At 37.9% G+C, this 18,958-nt stretch overlaps 1 protein-coding gene across 9 annotated transcripts; it reads right to left on the reverse strand.

Moving 5' to 3' along the window:
- Positions 1–523: 523 nt before the first annotated feature.
- Positions 524–11,072, reverse strand: gulp1b (GULP PTB domain containing engulfment adaptor 1b). 9 transcript variants are annotated; one of them, XM_062446457.1, is made up of 13 exons: positions 10,939–11,072; positions 5,147–5,213; positions 4,409–4,470; positions 3,967–4,038; positions 3,757–3,855; positions 3,521–3,658; positions 3,147–3,263; positions 2,842–2,919; positions 2,177–2,404; positions 1,779–1,929; positions 1,603–1,697; positions 1,262–1,272; positions 524–960 (listed from the first exon to the last, which is right to left on the reverse strand). In XM_062446457.1, exons 2-13 carry the CDS (start codon positions 5,172–5,174, stop codon positions 939–941), a joined length of 1,101 nt encoding a protein of 366 aa, XP_062302441.1. In that variant the 5' UTR covers positions 5,175–5,213; positions 10,939–11,072; the 3' UTR covers positions 524–938. The 9 variants fall into 9 exon arrangements, with proteins under 9 accessions (XP_062302441.1, XP_062302443.1, XP_062302439.1 ...); XM_062446459.1 differs by having other exon boundaries at positions 524–1,272; positions 1,779–1,848; XM_062446455.1 differs by lacking the exon at positions 1,262–1,272.
- Positions 11,073–18,958: the final 7,886 nt, after the last annotated feature.

The raw sequence follows: 18,958 nt of genomic DNA on the forward strand, positions 1-18,958 counted from the left end.
GTAGAGACAATCCGAGGATATTATTTGACCGTACAAGAAAGTGGAATTCAACCATTATTCTGCCAGGTTTAAGTAACATAATGGGAATGATTGCATGCTTGCGTAATTATACATAATATTGGGTTTATAATGCGTAATCGTGGTGGGATTATTTCTGCCATTGATAACCTTATTTTGGAATAAACTAGCATACAGGATGCAAGAAATAGGAATCTATCTGACAGAAACCTCAAAATAAGTTGTTTAATATCGTTTTTCCTCCAAAAAAGGCACAGATTCAAATCTGAACCAATGAACAACTTGTAGATTTTCATTAGGTCTTCAAAGAAACACGTTTTCTAAAGAAATTATCATCTTGTATTGTTTAGTGTTATCGTCTTCTTCAGAGGTGTTTTTATACACTCCGTTTGTACATTCATTCCCTTTGTACCCTTTGTCATTAAAAGTGAATCTAAATGTAAATTAAGTTAACTTTCAATAGCATAGAGTACTAATACTGTACAGTACAAAGTTGCAATAGTGATTGAGTTTCAAAACGTAATATCCCCATTTAATGGGACACTATGATGAGTGTCAAGGGACCACTTTAATGTGCTTTGTGGTGCAAGATAGTAGAAAACATCTTTACAATTAGCATTCACACACATTTGGACAAATGTAAATAGTGTTGACAGACACAAATATTACACCAAAAGACATTCTCATTTTAGTATTTTGTCCTTAAATTATACTGTACGTATTTCCATATGCTTAAAGAAAATCTAAAGTAGTCCACATTTGGCCTGGCTTTGATCACAATAAACAGTTAAGAGATATGGAATAAACACACAAAGATTATGGTGTCTATATACAGTGATTGGTTTGCTAAGAAAAAATAAGGTTCTGCTATTAGCAGCGACTGTCCACAGGGTCCATGGAGAAGATGGTGCCTTCCAGTGTTAGTCCCATATTGAACCCCTCCTTAAGAACAAGATACAACAGGTTTAGGTCAGTAAAACAAAATAAATCAGTCAAATCTCTCTATATACTAAAGTAAAACACAAAAAAGATATACCTGAAAAGATGAGACAATAAGTAACCAATGATTGGTCTTCAAAAGAGCCCTAGATATCATTTGGTTGAGTCTAAAGTACAGCCTAATGCAAAACGTTTGAGTTTTTAGAGAATTCTATCCATCTATATTTCTGGTTTTAAGAGACATCGTAAACCATGCAGCAGCCAGAGAATGTGGCAAGTGACACGTAAGGGAAAGTGTACAAACCACCGTTGACGCTGCATGTTAGAAAGAAAGACATAGTTTACACACACTGTACATCTCTGCTGGATATTACTTGTTTGGTAATCAACCATTAAAATGAGCAACTGATGATGATTTTTAATATAATTTTCTGAATAAAAAGAGGGATGGACAGATTAGCCATTTTAAAAAAGGTGGGTGAGCCATGTCCCACCCATGTATGAAGAAACCTATGCCCCTTTTTTCAATTCAATTAAATAAAACTACCAAATGACAAAGCTCGTTCAGGGGAAACAAAATGTCAAGATTTTCTGTCAGCAAAATAAATGCGACATATTTTTCTTGCATCTTCACTGCTTACATACCTGCATCTCATCCAGTTTAGATTGAACGTGTGGAGGGAAGTCTGTTGTATTGCAGATAAATGGATTGAAAGGTGGTGCTCCAAACACATCTATGTCTAAAGGAATAAAATGATTGAACAAGCGGAGAGGGAAACCATTGACACAGAATCTAAATCACAACCAAGTAGAATACTGACCTCTTTCTTGGAGTGCAACAGGTGGTGGAGTTGGAGGAACTGGAGGAGGGGAGGTGCCATTCATTGAGTACTTGGCGACAGGGGATGCAGAGGAAAACGGTACCATGTCAAAAACATCAGTGGGCAGAACATCAGACTGAATACTTCCTGCCTGGAGGGGGAATGAGTGGGGAGGGGAGGGGGGGGGGAGTGGGGGTGGGAAGGTGAGTAGGGGGAGTATGCAAAAAGCTTAGGATATATGATTGTCGTACAGTATAAAATATGATGTGTGAACCTCAATGAAAACCTTCAAGTTAAACAGTGGGACCAAACAAAACGACACACATAAATCAAAAGAATTAAGTATTAAAAATAAGAAAGGAACCAATTTTGATTTGACATATTATTATATGTATTACTCGTGGACGAGGAACACAGCATCCACTTTGTAGCTTTTGGAGCAGGGCTGGTTTGGAGGGTGGTGGTGTTAGTAGGCCTGTTGAGATGCTGGATTCTGGAGAACTTGCAGGGGTTAGAGAGACAGAGGACATCTCTAGACAGGATATAGATGTTAAGCTGCCGCACCAAAACATTGACGATGTCCGCTGCAACATGTTGGGTTTGCTAACAGATGTTAAGTGGAGATGCTGAAAAGAGAATCAACACATTGGACTAGGAATGAGAAACTGCATCAGGTTAATGTCAGTATTACGTATCTCACAGTGGGTAAATGTTAGTTTGTGTTACACCAAAAATAGATGGCCATTGATATCCGAATTATACTGTACAGTGTTATTTATTTATATACGTTTATTTGGTTGCTTAGGTCAAGCAATCAGATTGGTTCAAAACCGTGGTTTCTGCATTGCATCAGGGCGAAACAAATGCCCCTGTGATATTATAACCATATATCACAGGTCTGGCATGAGCTATTACTTAAAAATATTTATCCTATATCAATGGAAATCTATTTTACATACAGTATATACTGTGAATATATAAATAGTATATATACAGCTTATACACTGTTTTAACAGACAGCACAGAAAGACAGTGATTCACTGTAAAAAGCTTTTTGCCGTACCGGTGAATCTATTAAGTGCTCTTCAAGATCTTTTAGTCGCTTTTTTAATTTGAAATTTTCTGTTTCCAGGTCTTGAATCTGAAGGACACAAACATGTTTGTCTATATTATAAGTACATTGCAAAATAGCAGCAATAACATTTGAGGAATCACATGCCATACACATCAACATAAAAGTAATATAGAGGGAAATATAAGAACATTGAACACAAAAGCTACAGTGCACAGTTGATAATTTTCCGTTGATCCAAGACAGATTTTTTATTTTCTTTATTTACAGTGAGTTTAGAGTAGCGTTTAACATACTCTTTTCTGCAAGCTGCCAATCTGCTTCCTTGTTTCCACATCCTTGCCCCCAGACTCCAGGAACTTCCTGTATGCTAATTCAAAGGCTCGCCCAATGGTTACAGTTATCTCTTCAGCCTGCAACCCAGGGAGTGTTGGTATCAAACATTTGGTTAGAATCCACAAATGGATAGTTTCCTCTCTCACATTTACATTCCTAATCTAGACAGTTATAACTGGCTGACATTCCATCATGTTTCTGCACTGGTTAGTGGTGCATTTAGTTGGCCCCAATCAATTTAGTTTAACCCCATATTGAGAAAAGAGAATCCTGCGTCTGCATCTGATCAATACTTAAAAAGTCAAATAAAAAAAGTAATGAAAGTACTGCTTACACATTTGTCACTGTCAAACACATAGCAGAGGTGTTTCTTGCTCTCTGGTTCTGTGCAGATGTAGGTGACTATCCTCTTGTCTGTTTTGTCATCAGCGCAGAAGGATATCCTATGCAACTGACAATTGTGCTGTATGTCCTGAGTTGAGAAAAAAATAAGAGTTTCATGGTACTCTGGAACCTGCTTGGGAAAGCAGACGATTTATGAATGACAAAATGGATCTGAACTTGACTTACTTTTGTCTTTGGATCTAATAGTTTCACTCCATAGATAGATATCTGCAACTCCACTTTAGGGGTTTTGTGTCCCTCAGATTTCCTGATATGTTTTTGAAACTAAATAAGTGGAACACAAAACACATCACAGACAGCATTCCACTCTGCCCCAGCCAAGTCTCAATCTCACACCAAGTCGTTTCAGAGATACAAAATTATGATTATCAGTACCTTTAGCTTTCTGACTGCCACCCTAACAATATCTGTTCCTTTGGGTTGGGCTACCTCGGTCACTCCAAGGAACTGTAAGGACAAAAAATCATCATGTCATTACAGCAATGCATGTCAAAACATCTTCCACAAGCACACACACACACTCACACAAACAAAACATACACACACCATACTGTGATAGTAATAACAATAGGGATTTTATTAGGGAATGATCTACCAGTTCACACTAACCAGTAGATGGTGGCATTTCATAATTTACAATATGCCCCTCATTTACGTGACATGTATGCTAATTGTTTCATGTATCAACCATTATAAACATAATTTATTGAAATTATTTATTTGATATATGATGATTTGTAACAAGTCATTTGCAGCATTTCTCACGGCACCTACTGTATTATGAACCAGTTCCAGAGGTCCGGTAGATCCTGCCTACCTTAGCATTGTATGTTATGTGACTGTTCACCAAAGACTCAGGAGAGGGCATCACTGTTTTATCTGTGGAAAGAATGAGATCTGTATCATAAACAATGTCTAGGTGATCGCACAATGATACAACAGAGCAGAGAAAAAGGCTCTATACCAGAACATAGCACACACAGTGTGTAAAGCACATGTACATGTGTATTAAGTATATTGATAACAGAAGGCAGGTGATAAATAGGAGCATAATTACATAGTATAATACATGTATTTCATTTTCTGAGTTGGAAACAATTATAAAGCATATATACAGCAATATTGTGAGTTGGTCAATGTGAATAGTGTGTGACACATTGTCGAAGCATTGCCTTTTTTGCACCAATTACCAAATCATTATGTCAGTCCATCTTCCCTCAAACAAATGTATCATAATCAAACAGGATAATCAAAACTAACTTATGCAGTTATGCAATCTAGGATCTATTCAATTCCAACATCTTTTTTTTCTGCTAAATTATCATTCACAGACCACTACCCATTATCTCCTTTTCAGCTATGTTTTCCACATTAGTGAATTTTGTTTAAGGCCTATTGTTCCATGTCACCAAGCTGATTGTTTGATGTTGGCGGCTAATCACTGTCTAATTGTTTGATGTGGTACTGTAAGGAGGGGGGGTAGCAGGCAGCGGTGGATGTGGGGGTCACATGAGATTGGGTTCTGTGTTCTCAAGTAATGCGATCAAGCTCTTACCTTTTCGCCTGTTAAATGCTCTGTTCATGTTGGAGGAGCCTGAGACGGGCTTTGCTACGGTTTAATCCTGGAAAAGAGAAAACAGGGTAAACAGCATTGAATAACAAATAAACTAAGCAATTAAAAAGTCTAACTAAAATTAAATAGACTGCAATATTATATGTTTTGATTGTCTTCATAAGGCAATCCTCTTAAATATTATTGTTTAAAAGAAAATGTCAATACTTAGTCTTGATAGCAAATGCCAAAGTTATTTCAAAACTCTTGGGAACTCATTGATCCTGCATTCTGGAATCCAGATTCAACATGGGTGGAATCCCATACAAGCCAAAATACAACAGGAAATATTCAAATGTGTTCACAAACATATCCAACCCCATTGAGCAGGTGGTGAATTGTGAAATTGCCCTACATTGCTTGTCTGAGCACAAATCACTGCAAAATGTTCCGCCATCAAAATGCATTCCTTAGAGCTTATCCAGATCCATTAGGTCAACAGAATACTAAGCTTTAGCCAGAGCTTAACTTTAAACTCAAACATAACGTGTTTGTGGCATGATCGTTGAATTTCATTTCTCCTTTATTTTCCTCTCCTTTGAAGGACAAGAAGGGTGGATAGTCCAGTCCTATCTATATACTATAGGACCTCAAATTAGTCCCCATAATTACTTCTTATGAATACACAAATAATCAATGAGGAGTAAGATCCTAGGGCGGCAATTTAAACAGTTCAGTCCACAAAGCAAGTACTCAATACCCCTTTTCCTTCCACAACTTCCTTAATCCAGTCTGATTCTAATACTAATTTATCCTAAATTCTCCTGCAAGGCACAGCAGCCTGTTTGTTCTGCTGACCCGGTCTCCAGATCCTGATGCTAGAGCTGTGTCAAGTCAACAGGGGGGGTCACATGTCAGGCTGTGGTTCTCTATCAAGCTACTCACTGTACTTATTGAAAGAAAGCTATCCTGACCACCGCAAGGCCAAGCCCAGTAAGTCCCAAGGAAGTTAAATGGCCTCACGTTTCCAAAAAGTTAAACCAAATGTATGGAATCGTTTTTAAGTTTCATAGTAACGATTGCTTTGCACTGAGGTGTGTGTGTTCTTTATACTGCACATCAGTTGCTACGCTGGATTTCATAGCTATGCAGTGAGGTGTCTGTGTGCATGTATCAGTGTGTGCTTGCATTTGATTGAGAGGGTACGTGGGGAAAAGACAAAGCACTCTAGAATAATGAAGTAGGTCCATAAATCTCATTGAGTGATTCCCATGTGACCCCTATGTGGCTTAAACCGTTTTTAATAATTTCACTCTAATCTTCATGGCTGGTTTTGCATGATAAAGACTTTTATGTAAGTAAGTACTGTCCAAGACACATATATAATGTGACCATATTTTACTGTCATCCGTTGATTTCTAAGCAGTGTTTTCTTTCTGAGAAATAAATCCTCAAGGACAAAGGGAGACTAAACAAAGATTTGTACAGTGATCCCGCAGTTCAATGTCAGTTAAATAGAAAGTAGAGAACGTTTTCTGGGTTTAAAGAAACTACTGTGCTCCGTCTGTTAAGCCTTCGCTGACATTTTGTGTTTTTCTTTGCTTTACTACCTTCTTATTTTTTAAATGTATAAAGCACAGAACAGTGATTTATCAGGGTCTTAAACTAATACAACTGAGATAGACGTCAGACTGTAGTATGCACAGAGATGAAGGAATTATCTCCACCAACTGATATGAACAGACAGGAAGGGAGACTTACTGGACACTATCAGGATAAGATACTGTAACAACACAAATAATACAATACTGTAATAATACAAAAATCATACAGTACTGTAATAATACTAAAATCATACAGTACTGTAATAATACTAAAATCATACTGTACTGTAGCGTTGTACAATATTGATGACATGTACTGTGTGTTCCTTAGTTTATGGCAATCACTTATCTACAGTACATATCTGCCTACGGATTCAAATCATTCCCCCCCATTCAGTACACACCAAAACAATTAATCTGGCTCATATTGATTAGGCCTAAGGCAATCCTGATGAAGCATGTAATCTCCATAATGACAGCATGAATGAGGGATCTCAATGCTCTGCTTTGCCTTTCAAGATGTACATTATATCTGGTCTATACACTAGCATCGGTATCTTTAATAACACTTAATAAAAAAATAATTCTATGGAATCACCGGTGCATCTAGACATGAAATTGTATACTACCGAGAAAAGTAATTAATTATATCAGAGTATATTCTCTTGTTTCAAGACGAGTAAATATTGCTTTCAAATGGAAATGATAAAGTGTGTCTAGGAGTTCAGCTTGAGCAGTAGAAAGTCAAAAAATCACTTTATCATAAAGTAGGTCATGGATACAGTATGTCTTAAATGATATATAGCTGAAGATGCACCAAACTATCTGTTTGTTGCACCTGCAAAGAAAACATGATACAAATGTTTTGATTGGGAAAATACTTGGTGCATTATGCTATAATTGACAAAATCCAATGTATGGCATTATATAAGTATATATTTTAGCTGACATAACCAAGCATTACATCACTTTATCTACAGCTTTCATGACTAATTGAGCCACGCAGTGCATTCCCCAAAGAACTCAAATGCTTGTGCAACCCTTGAGTCTCACTGTTCTCAGAGTGACTGAGGCAATCATGTAAAACAGTTACTAACATCCTATCTGAAAAGTGATTTTTAATGTTATACAGATATACCAAAAATCAACACAGTTTTGGATCTATGTAGTCAGATCATGATATGCCACATTGACCAGTGATTAGGATACTGTTGCACATATTGACAATACCGCTGTAGAAAGCCAGGAAGCTTAACTGAGCAGAGATGTCTGGAACATCTGTCTTCTGATGGATGCCAAGGTCCAAACCAATGGAACTGTGCTTCATTCCAGAACCTGCTATCTAGCTCTTGCAGAAAGACCAAACTCGACTAATCCCTTACCACCACAATTACACAGCAAATGCTGCATTGGGCTGACATCGGTTTGGACCACAGACATTCCAAACCCAACAATACATGAACACCAAAGGGATTGTGGAGGACAATGAGACTGACAGACAGAGGACTATGAAATGATAGACAGACAGAACAGCAGATGTGACCATTGGAGAGAAAAACATGGGGATAGGAGGAGTTTTTCATTTTTTATCCCCAAACAACATCTGGCTAAAACATGAAATCTGCCTCAAGACCCATTTCTACATCCTCAGTCCATAGACTTTTTCCTGTTTCTCCAAGGCTGGAAATGACATAATGTGTGCACTGCCCCATTCCAAAACATGTATTGTAGATGCAGAGATACAGATCTTGTCTACTATATAATATTCTATATTTAGAATAATGTGCTGAAAAACCTGCCTTGATTCACAGTTTGTCAAGTGTAGATTTAACTTTATCATATGCGTATCTAAACTACATAAAATATGTTAAACTGTATTACTGTTATTGTTGTCCTGACAACAGAAACAATGGGATTATTTTGGCAGACTTTGTGAAAATGTATTTGCCTCTGTGAAACCAATGACGAGAATAACTGATGCAAGTACTGCACATATTATGCTAAACAAATAGCTTACTTGATCCATATTATACCACCCTAATTTTTAGGAGAAGAAAGGAACAAAATTACAAGGTGATTAATTAGTTTTGAGATAAATTACAGTGTTCAATCACAGAATTCAATAAAGACTGATTGAACAAGAAGAGCTGGAAAACCAGTGAATAGCTGGCAGCCATCCTCGCCTAAAAGAAAATAAAGAAAAAATAAAGAAAACAATTCCGTTCACAGTGTCCAATAGAGTTGAAAGGAACCATAATCATTCCTCCAGTATCAGCAGTATCTAAATTAAGATCAAACACATGGGTATTCCTCGATGAAATGATGAATGGTGTTTTAAAGGGAGAACACCATACCACATTGATTTTTAGACCACACTAATCTGTTTTAAAGGAAACCAGATGTTGTGTACATACTGGCTAGTACCAATTAATTTGAGCAATTGTGAAAATTCAAGAGGGATTAAGAGGACTCAAATCAACCAGAGCAAAACTGTAGAACTTATAGTGCTGTACCTGTAGTACTTGTAGAACAATCACCAATCATGCAAGACATGCACAGGTGGTGACATAAATATATTTCCCCCCAGCAAGCACAGCAGAGGGCAACAAATACCAAGGTCACGTGCAAAGAAGTATTACACATTTGATTAATTGGCATTAAGGCCAATGTAACCTAATCTAACCTGTGTGCACTGCCCATTTGTGACGTGCTAGACAATGTATGTCTATGTGTATATGGGATGTACACAGTATGAATGCTTCTAGATGTTGAGAGGCATATAGGGAAGGCTGTGCCTTGATTCTGTAGATGCTGAAGTACACATTGAACTGGACGATGCTTGTCTATCACTGGTACTTACCTCATGTCCCACTCATAAGTGTGGGTTTAGGGGCAGGGAATGGGAATGGGACATGTCCCAAACATTGAAACGTCCCTGTCAATATTTACATTTACATTTAGTCATTTAGCAGACACTCGTATCCAGAGCGACTTACAGTAAGTTGATTCTGTGCTCTCAGCATAGAAACATGAGGTCTTATTTTTTTCTTTGGGTACGATTTACATGCAGGTAATCCCCATGGGGATTGAACCACCAGCCTCCCCATTACTGTAGATGATACAATTCAATCAAGTTTATTGTTATGTACAGGATACACAAGTATACAAGTAAAATCAAAAGCTTTGTGCCGCACATACCAGCACATACCCATCCCACCCTACTCATTCTCTAACCACCCTTGTCTAAATCGAGTTTATTGCCTCACACAAGTCAAGTCTCTTGCCAGTCAATATAGCTGGCTAATTGGCTTAACCATCTTCATTAGTGTTCTGATTGCCAAGCCAACTGCTGTCCATAGTGAGTTAAGCGGAAACTCGGCTTCATCAAGGCAAGAAAAGTAGATTTATATCCACTGGCACAGAAATACAGAACCGCAATTCATGAAACACAGTACACAGTGCACAGTCGGTACAGACACTTCATTTAAAAATAAATGTTCTCTTTTTTTTCATCCTCAGGCTGGTTTTATCCGTTTTATACTCAATGTATGTATAACAATAAGTTATAGTAATATATCCATATTTCCATTTAAAGAATGCCAGCAGACAGGGCTAAAAAGCTGTTATTGGCCTGTTGCAGGCTTCAGGCGTTGCAAAGCCCATTGCTGATTAATTACTTTGAAGTGTCTCACACTTTGGACAACCATGGACCGTTGTTATTGCTGTTGCATTGGACGCAATGGTTATAGAACGAGCGTAGTTTATCCTAATATGTATTCACACCCTCAACTTTTTCAACATGCTGGTTCAGCCAGCACTTTCGAACAGCGTATACGCTGTTCGATATAAAAAAAATAATGGTTTTGTTTAGGCTGTACATCGTTTCGGGTTGCAATTGGGCTCCATACATGTGTGCAGATTGCACTACTATAGAATATCGACATGTAATACTCTTCCGCTTTTCTAAAACGATCTCTAACATAATTTGGTTATGGCTATGACAAAATGCACTCAAAAACAATGACTGCTGTCACTAACACACGAATAAAAATATAAGATAAATTCAAACGTTAGCTGCATACACTGCTTAATGCACTTCCTCTGATTTTTTGCTTTGACTGAAAATAAGTTTCGTATGCATCCTACATAAACATAATTATTTGAAGAGATACATGAAGTGGAATTACTTACCACTGAACGATGGATGGTAAAGAGCGTGTTCTAGTCACATTGAACGGGTGCGAATTGAATGGATTGGTTAAATCTAAATTCCTTATCCCCTCCACTAGCCGTCTCTGGAAGCACAGTGGTACAGTACGGCCGCGCTTCAAAACTTAGTGACGTCAGTCAATAAGCCTATCCTGCTGCTACCAAACTGCAGTCATGAGTCCTATATGTGGATCGAGAATATTCTTTAACATATTAAAAGTCGAAACATTCTTCAAAAGCAATATCATGGTGAAAGTTTAAAAGCAAGAAATAAACAACTTGTGGTTGATGGATTTCAAAGAAGATGCCCTGATATCCTTTTTTTTTTTTTTTACTGCAGTCAGGTTGCTTCAGATTGATGGAAGTAGCCTCCTCAACACCTCCAGAGACAACAAAAATAACTGTTTAGTTCACAAACTAAACTCTCTTATTTGTCATTGAATAGCTTGGCTCATAACATTCAGCTTCGATAAAATAGACTCCGGATTGAACCTTTCAAAGTGTTTTTTGTGGGAGGGGAATCATTGTCAGTTGGGGGAAAAACTTCTAACATGAATCTTACGCTTGAATGTGCTGGAGGATGACTGACATTCTTTAAAGGTAATACTTGACTTATCACTATCGTTCTGTGATACAAAGTCTGACCATGTGTAGAGATCAGCCTTAGTGTACCATTCAATTCCAAGCTGTCATTAATCATACACAGACACTGATGATAGCAATTTCTGCTGCAATTTTGTCCTCCTGAAATGGCTTCTATTTAGATCAATGGGAAAATGTGCAGATGCATCACCATTACAACGGAAAAGAGGGGCATAAATTCGTGCAAAAACATTTCCACCCCTGAACATAAAATATGCTTTTTTAAATGACCCACATAGCTCAGTAAGAAAGCTAAGTGAAAGAAGTGTCGGTATGGCACATGTCACATTTTCAACATCTGAATGTTTGAATTCAGTGAATGTACTGTAATGAGTGTCAATCCCAGGTGTTCTTACAATGCCCCCATCAAATCAAAGAAGAGCTGTAGAGTGGGTAAAACATAATCACACCAGGCTTTTCTTGGCAAACTATCAAACACTCCCGTCTCTCAGTTTCATGTCCACCTGATATTATACCTAAATGTATGAAGCAGTATTAAAGACATAGAGCAGATTTTGCTACATAAGGGAACATTTGTTAAAAAATACTTTTTAGTTAACTACTATTAAAAAGTAGAAGAGGAGGAACATTCACCATGTATTGCTGCAATTTTGGAAGCAGGTAGGAAGTTAGGATCTGGTATATGTTAGCGTTAGGAATACATAAAAATGAAAAATGTTTTGGTGATCCATTTTTCAAAAGCTCATCAGGAAAACAGATTTATTGTCAATGACTTTGAAAGTACATTGTAAATCATGTCTGTAGAAATGGTTTGAGCTCAGGGTTCTCTATGGGAGGGGTTGACATAATTTGTAAAATGTAAACCGTAAATTTATGTAATGCATATGAAATCAATAAATCTTCTTTCAAATTGTATTCTTTAAAAAATATTCCACAAGCTTGCTACTCAACTTGATTCGGTCAGAATAGCAATCATCAATCGTATGTTAATGCACACCTGATCAAAAAAAGGAGAGAGGAGATTCTAGGTCTACACTAACATCAAGGTACCACACAATGTTGTTACAAGGACAGCTACATAAGTAATAACATCAAGTTGTTTCTTAGATGTTTAAAGCAGTCTTTTTATGAAAGCAGAAGTCGTTTTATTAATAAACACCTTGATATGGATATGGTGCGGACAAACAACAAAATCACTGCATGCACTGTGTACACAGAATATACTTTAGGCCTAGAGAGCTGATTTGGCTATCAAATGGGGTATATGAAGTAATCATATCATACAGTTATTTATCATTGTACTTATTCGCGTTTATCTTTGTATGTCGTTTGTAATCAGTCTCAGTATTATGAAAATCACCTTGCTGTACTGTGATCGGATGCACCGAGCATTTAACATTAAGTGATTTGGGGTTGTACTGCGATTGGGATACATAAACAAGTTATGATGGTTCAGTATCCACTGTTACATAGTTGTCAGGTAACATAAACAAGTTATGATTGTTCAGTATCCATAGTTGTCAGGTAGATGGGTTTGATTGCACGTGAGCACCCTAAATACACACAACATAGACATGCACACACACGTGTACAGAAACGCACACTGTAAGGCACAGCATGTTGCGGTTCTTTGAGCCCCTCAAAGTGTCAACAAAGACATGCTGTTACTATATATTTTTTTGAATACCAGACATGCAAACATATAGTTATCTCAATTATTTCCAAACTGGGTGAATTAATCATGCTGATTAAAAGAGTGGCAGGCTCCATCCATATCAGTCACCCAGTCACCTAATTTACCAATTTTCATTCATCAGAAACTCAATATATCCACATGACTGAGATATGCAAATGAGCAATACCATCCATATTCATTGGCTCATGATACAGTATGTTCTCAATTTGATAATCTGGAATAATCATACCTTGCATGTCTCTCCTGAAACAGTGGCAATGCAGTAGAAAAAGCTAAGAGCAGACTAAGTTTAATATAGATTCAAGCAAGTTAATCCAATGATTGGCCAAAAGACAGATTGCAGTTCAATAGCAGACAGGCCAGTCAGTAACTCAGGTAGACCATGCTCCAATGAATCATCTCAACCAGATGAAAGACTCTTTGCTTGATACTGTTTGCTGTCAACACACATTAGTCTCTGACACTATGTATACAGAAGCATCTTTGTCTTTACAATGCATGACTTTTCATGGCTCCAGCTCGACGGGGCATCTACAAATTGTGCTGCGTTACGACGCTAATGATACCATTAGAATGCAGCAGAGAGTGGGCACATTATCAACACTCCTTTTCATTATCCAGGCTGGACGTTTCTTAAGGAGACGCACTCTGGCATCCGTTTGGGGCTTGAAGCAAGACAAATGCGTTTGAGGAGACTGAATTACAGTATGGATGGCACAGCTCTACTGACACAGAACGCTTATTGCAGGTTATTGGGTGTAATTATGAAAGAGACAAAGCTTCTGGTTTAATTAATGTTGACACTTCAGTCCTCTAAGAAATTACCAACATTCATGATCTGACAGGCACATTGTGAAGGAAAAAATAAACCTACCCTAGATTCTAAAGAATAGTCCACTGACTCTTTTTGCTGTACAAATGGTAGATTTCTCATTTCAAGTTTTAATAGAAAACCTTGCTGCCTTCAATTCACTTTAGCAGCCAAGTCAGTCATGCATGAAAAGGATCATCTTTCCCCTTAAACCTTTTTTTTTATCTTTCCACTCACCACCCCAATTTCATTTTATCTGCAGCACAATTAAAATGTCAAACGTATTACACCCATTTCAAAAGTTCATCTTGCACTGTAAGAGAACTTCATACTGGGGAAGGATATTGCAAGATCTAAATTTGTGAGCATGGTTTATAGGAGCAGGGGTCTATTGAACTAACTCATAAAGGCCAAGGGCACAGCCGATCTATCACAAATAGATGATTGAAAATGAATAACAAAAAGCTAAAACATGGCTTTTACTGACTTTTGGGGACTTTATCTCACTTATTCACGCTCTATCTCACCCCTCGACCCATCTTCTCCACTGTGTCTTTCAGCACAGCCTCCCCTCCCCTGTGCGATACCTTAGATCTGCTCTTAGGCACCCGAATGAACTTCAAACTGTTTCTCATTCCCTCAACATTTACCGGTAGTTGGCATGAAAGCCGGTGAGGGGGAGTTTGCTCTAGAAACGGGTGGACTATGGTTGAACTGATCATTTATCATAAGCCCATGTGTGTATTGTGTGCACTGTGAGAAGAGAAGGTGTAGGAGATTGTGGCCAAATAAGACATTTCTCATTCTGCCTGTGTTGAAATAGACCTTATCCACCTCTCCATTTATATGAGTGATAGCGTTTATTATGGCAGGTGTGTAATAGCCTTTTCCATTGATGTTCCTTGAATAAAAACAAAACAAAATGCAAGAAAATATCAGCATTAAGTAGTACAAGACTTCAAGGTACAGCCGTGGAGGAAACCGACATGTTTATGTGCCTGCATGTCATGTTTTGCAGGTCTCGGCAATAATTCAAGGATTCATTGCAGACCAGCCTCTCAGAATCTTTTACACTCGTGTTGAATCTCAAACGACCAAGCATCACTTTGTATACACACTAACAGCAAACAGTTGTAGAGTAAAAGCACCTGCACACCAAGTCGGAAGCGGAATATCCAGGAGGTGTATTTGAACACCTGGTGGGTTCCATCAGCTTTGTCCTGGTCTTTTCCAAAATAGTAATTTGGTGTTTTTTGAAAAGCAAAATGTTCTGCAGAAGTTCTTCATGACTCAGAGATAATCGGTTTGGTGAGAAACACAAAACAATTTGAGAGCACTTCCTAGTACCTTTTTTTTTACAAAACTGGGACATCTGTTGGACAGGGTGGTTAAGTAGGAGATCGTAGTCTGCACACGTCTCCCCTTCCTCTGTTCCCCAAGTAAGACCCACAGCAGAACAATAAAGCTGATGGATTCACAGCTCCGAACCAGACTTTTATAAAGCAGCAGACTGGCAGTATCACTCACCCCCCCAGCCTTAAGTCTGGGCCTAGCATTGCACTGTGCTACATCTTCTGTTGCGTAATTTAAATACGCTGAAACGGCTTATGTAGGGAGAAAAGAGGTAAATTAGCAAACTGCACCCAAGTATTAGCTACAATGAAGCAGAGTCCATTTAGGTAGCACTATGCAGTTGTTGTATATTACTATAGCAACTATTGTCCACGCAGAATTAATTTGCTTTTATGGTATGCATGATAAAAAAAACTGTAATTTCAAAGCCCAGCAGCCAAGTTTAAGAAAAGCTTTTAGACAGCTCTTGTCTTCTTTTTCAGATGAAAAGAAAATAGGGTCACTCCAAGAGACTCTTAGATGTGAGCTTTCAGAGAGTCAGGTCTGATATCGTCCAATCATTGTGTGTCTCTCTAAGCCACTATCCTGTGGAAGCAAAAGCTCATTGTAACTTCTGCACTTTAGGCAGTATTGTGTTTCTAGTTTACTATCTCCTCTATATAGTAGTAGAGTAGTAGTAGTACTACTATAGAGTAGTAAAATAAAGAACGCACACTAGTGAATGAAAACACATAATACTGAATGCAAGTTTTAAAACATGATAATTGCATGGTCTGAAAACTGTGTGCAGAATTCTTCTGGATAGTAGAAATAGCGTATTATAGTCAGTCCACCATTGAAGTGCAAGATCAAGTTAACCGACATTTCTTTTATGAATGGATGGCTTAACCTTCACTATGACTTGAGCAAATCTTGCACTTTTAAAATTGTAAGGGCCATAGTTTCAGTAACTTTGCTTACCCTAGTCATAACGGATTAGTTTTAATTTGTCACAGTTTTCAAGGTTGGTCCTTTGAACATTAATCTAATATTACTTAGAACCACAACTTATATAGCGTGCAATCGATGCATTTTCATTGCAACCTTCACACCTAACATTGCCTTTCTATAATCACAAAAATACCTACAAAACCTTTCAACATGAAGACTATCTCTGAAGACTTTGGAGGAAAATATGCCCAAAGTACTGTATGATTATACTAGTGTACTGGTAGCTTTTTGTCAAGCTAATCTGAGAGGTCCAACTCTACAGTCCATTTTTGGCACTGACCTTCACGTTCCAGGTAAAGATGTTGCTCTTGTCTGTCTAGCCATAGTGGAGTCCTTGTTCAATATTTCCATTGTCTTCATTATATAATATGCAAAACACAGCAATAAGCATAGACTCTGGGTTGATTGATAGTCTTCCAGTAAGATCATTAGTTACATGACTATGTATTCCATCATAGGTAATGTTCTGGACTCTGATTCTAAACACAGGAACTTAGTTGATTGGAATATCGTGCTCACTCCCAAGTCATGCAATTTCATAAAGTGCATCAAGCATATTTTGTTATGCATGTTCGAACTGGCGGCTATATTTAGGCTTAGAAGTAGAGTTTTCATTCTTTGTTTCCCAGGTCCTCGACAAATCTTGCTATGATGGCCTTTGGTGTCTAATCCGTTACTGATTTATGTGAAAGCCTTCTTATGATCATGCCTTGCAACCGAGGGGAGCAGATGAGATGTTGGAAGGAGAGTTGGGGGAAAGGGGGGTATGTCTAGGCTCGCTCATGGATTGCACGCCGCTCATGATATTAAAAAGAATCAGCTCCTCCACACTTGTCTTTTGTTCTTCTCCATCTTCGCTCTCAACCTCTCTTCCATAAGGAACTGCTAATAGTATTGTAAGTGACAGGTATGGTCGATGCACCAGTGATCCTAAAGCACATTTTACTAGTCTCTCGACACAGCCTAGCATTGATTCTCCCAGCAGAACTGTCTTCTATCGACAGGTAAGACTTCCACTGTAAGTGATTCACTACTAAAGTCTCCCTGTGCAGACAGTTGGCCTTTCCATAAATAAGTAATAAGTCCTGTTTCCTTCAATATGAATCAGGGACCTGGCTTAATCCTGCCACCTCAGGCCTCTTGTACTTATTCTGTGCATATATGCCTTGATGAAAACATCTTGCCGGTTTCTATATTTGGTGATACTTTTATCTCACAGAAAATGTACTGTTTTCAACTATTTAAATCTTGTGCTGCCTTCGGGTCACTGTGACCCACTGTCGTGGTGCAAAAGGTGGGTCACAATGACCCGAAGGCAGCACAAGGTTAATGAATATTACTTTTATTGTTTCATTTTTAGGATTGTTAATCAAGCTCCCTAGTACGATTCCCTGGTACAGAAAAACGTTTCAACTTCAATAGACATCACAGAGCTCAGCTTCGCTTAGATCAAGTTTAGTTAGACAGTACATGTTTTTAATTCAATGCTTATTCCACCGAACTTTGATGACAGGTGGAAGTCAGAGGAGAACAGCTGAACAGTGACTTTCTATATGTTTTCAGGTTGCCCTACCATTCAAGGTTAGCATGCTTTTGCTGTAGCTCTGAATGATTGACAGCTCTGGACTGAAATGGACTTTCCCACTGGACCCAGTGGAAGAGCTATGAAAAGAAGTGTTCTAGTTCAGCTATTTTTGTAGTTTATTTGGTTTAAAGGTTCCTCTCCCACAACTTAGGAAGGAAACTATAAGGTGACTAAACAAAAAAAAGATACATTATTTAGCTGCAGGAGGTCAGTCAAAAAGCAAGGATCATTTTCTATGTGTTTATAATGACTGGCAGGGCTGCACTAACTTTGAGCAGTATTGAGTTAATGTACCTGTGATACTATCACAATGTATGTTTCGAATATGCAGTCAGGTTTTGTATTTTTTCATCCTCATTTTAAATGCAATTAAGAATACAAAGCCTTAATCCTGTGATTGAAACTTAATACGTATTCTTCCATTTAGGATCTAAATTCTCTTCACTTTCAAAACATTAAAGGAGGGCATTGAAAACGGTCTCATTTCAGTAAGTGTTATGACACCCTGTTTGTACAATCAAAAGATGGTAATTCAGTTGTGATTTGAAATTAATGATTTGATCACTCGCAACCCTTTTCATGTATAGCTAAACAAGGTTCTTTGCTGCCCTCTTCAGGAATATATTTGGTATCTAAAGTAAAACATTTCTGACAGATCTTCAGATTGGGGTAGTTCGTTATAATTAGGTGTACAGTTTGCAGACCTAGGTTTGTTCATTGTGTGATTCATATCGATTCAAAACCTCAACCGCTCAATAATAAATGAAAAAAAAAAACATGTAGGAAAGCAAGTCATTATAGCTCCAATCTGTAACTTGGGACTGTGAGTCAAAACTTTTAAACAAACACATTAAAAAGACAGTAGTCCTATTTAACCAAATGTGTTGACCCGTTATGAGCAAGGTTCAGTGTTTGTTAACGGATTCGCGTATTCTTGAAATAGAAGTTAGGTCAAACATTTTTG

Source organism: Osmerus eperlanus, chromosome 21 (genome assembly GCF_963692335.1).
Source record: "Osmerus eperlanus chromosome 21, fOsmEpe2.1, whole genome shotgun sequence".
NCBI lineage: Eukaryota > Metazoa > Chordata > Actinopteri > Osmeriformes > Osmeridae > Osmerus > Osmerus eperlanus.

What these genes read in the sequence shown, in the direction of transcription:
- gulp1b (XM_062446452.1), bottom strand. Translation starts at nt 5,174, where the DNA reads ATGAACAGAGCATTTAACAGGCGAAAAG. An exon ending in TGGCAGTCAGAAAGCTAAAG is followed by an intron (nt 3,856 to 3,966) that starts GTACTGATAATC and finishes CCACTTATTTAG; the next exon opens with TTTCAAAAACATATCAGGAA. An exon ending in TGTTTGACAGTGACAAATGT is followed by an intron (nt 3,264 to 3,520) that starts GTAAGCAGTACT and finishes CCTGGGTTGCAG; the next exon opens with GCTGAAGAGATAACTGTAAC.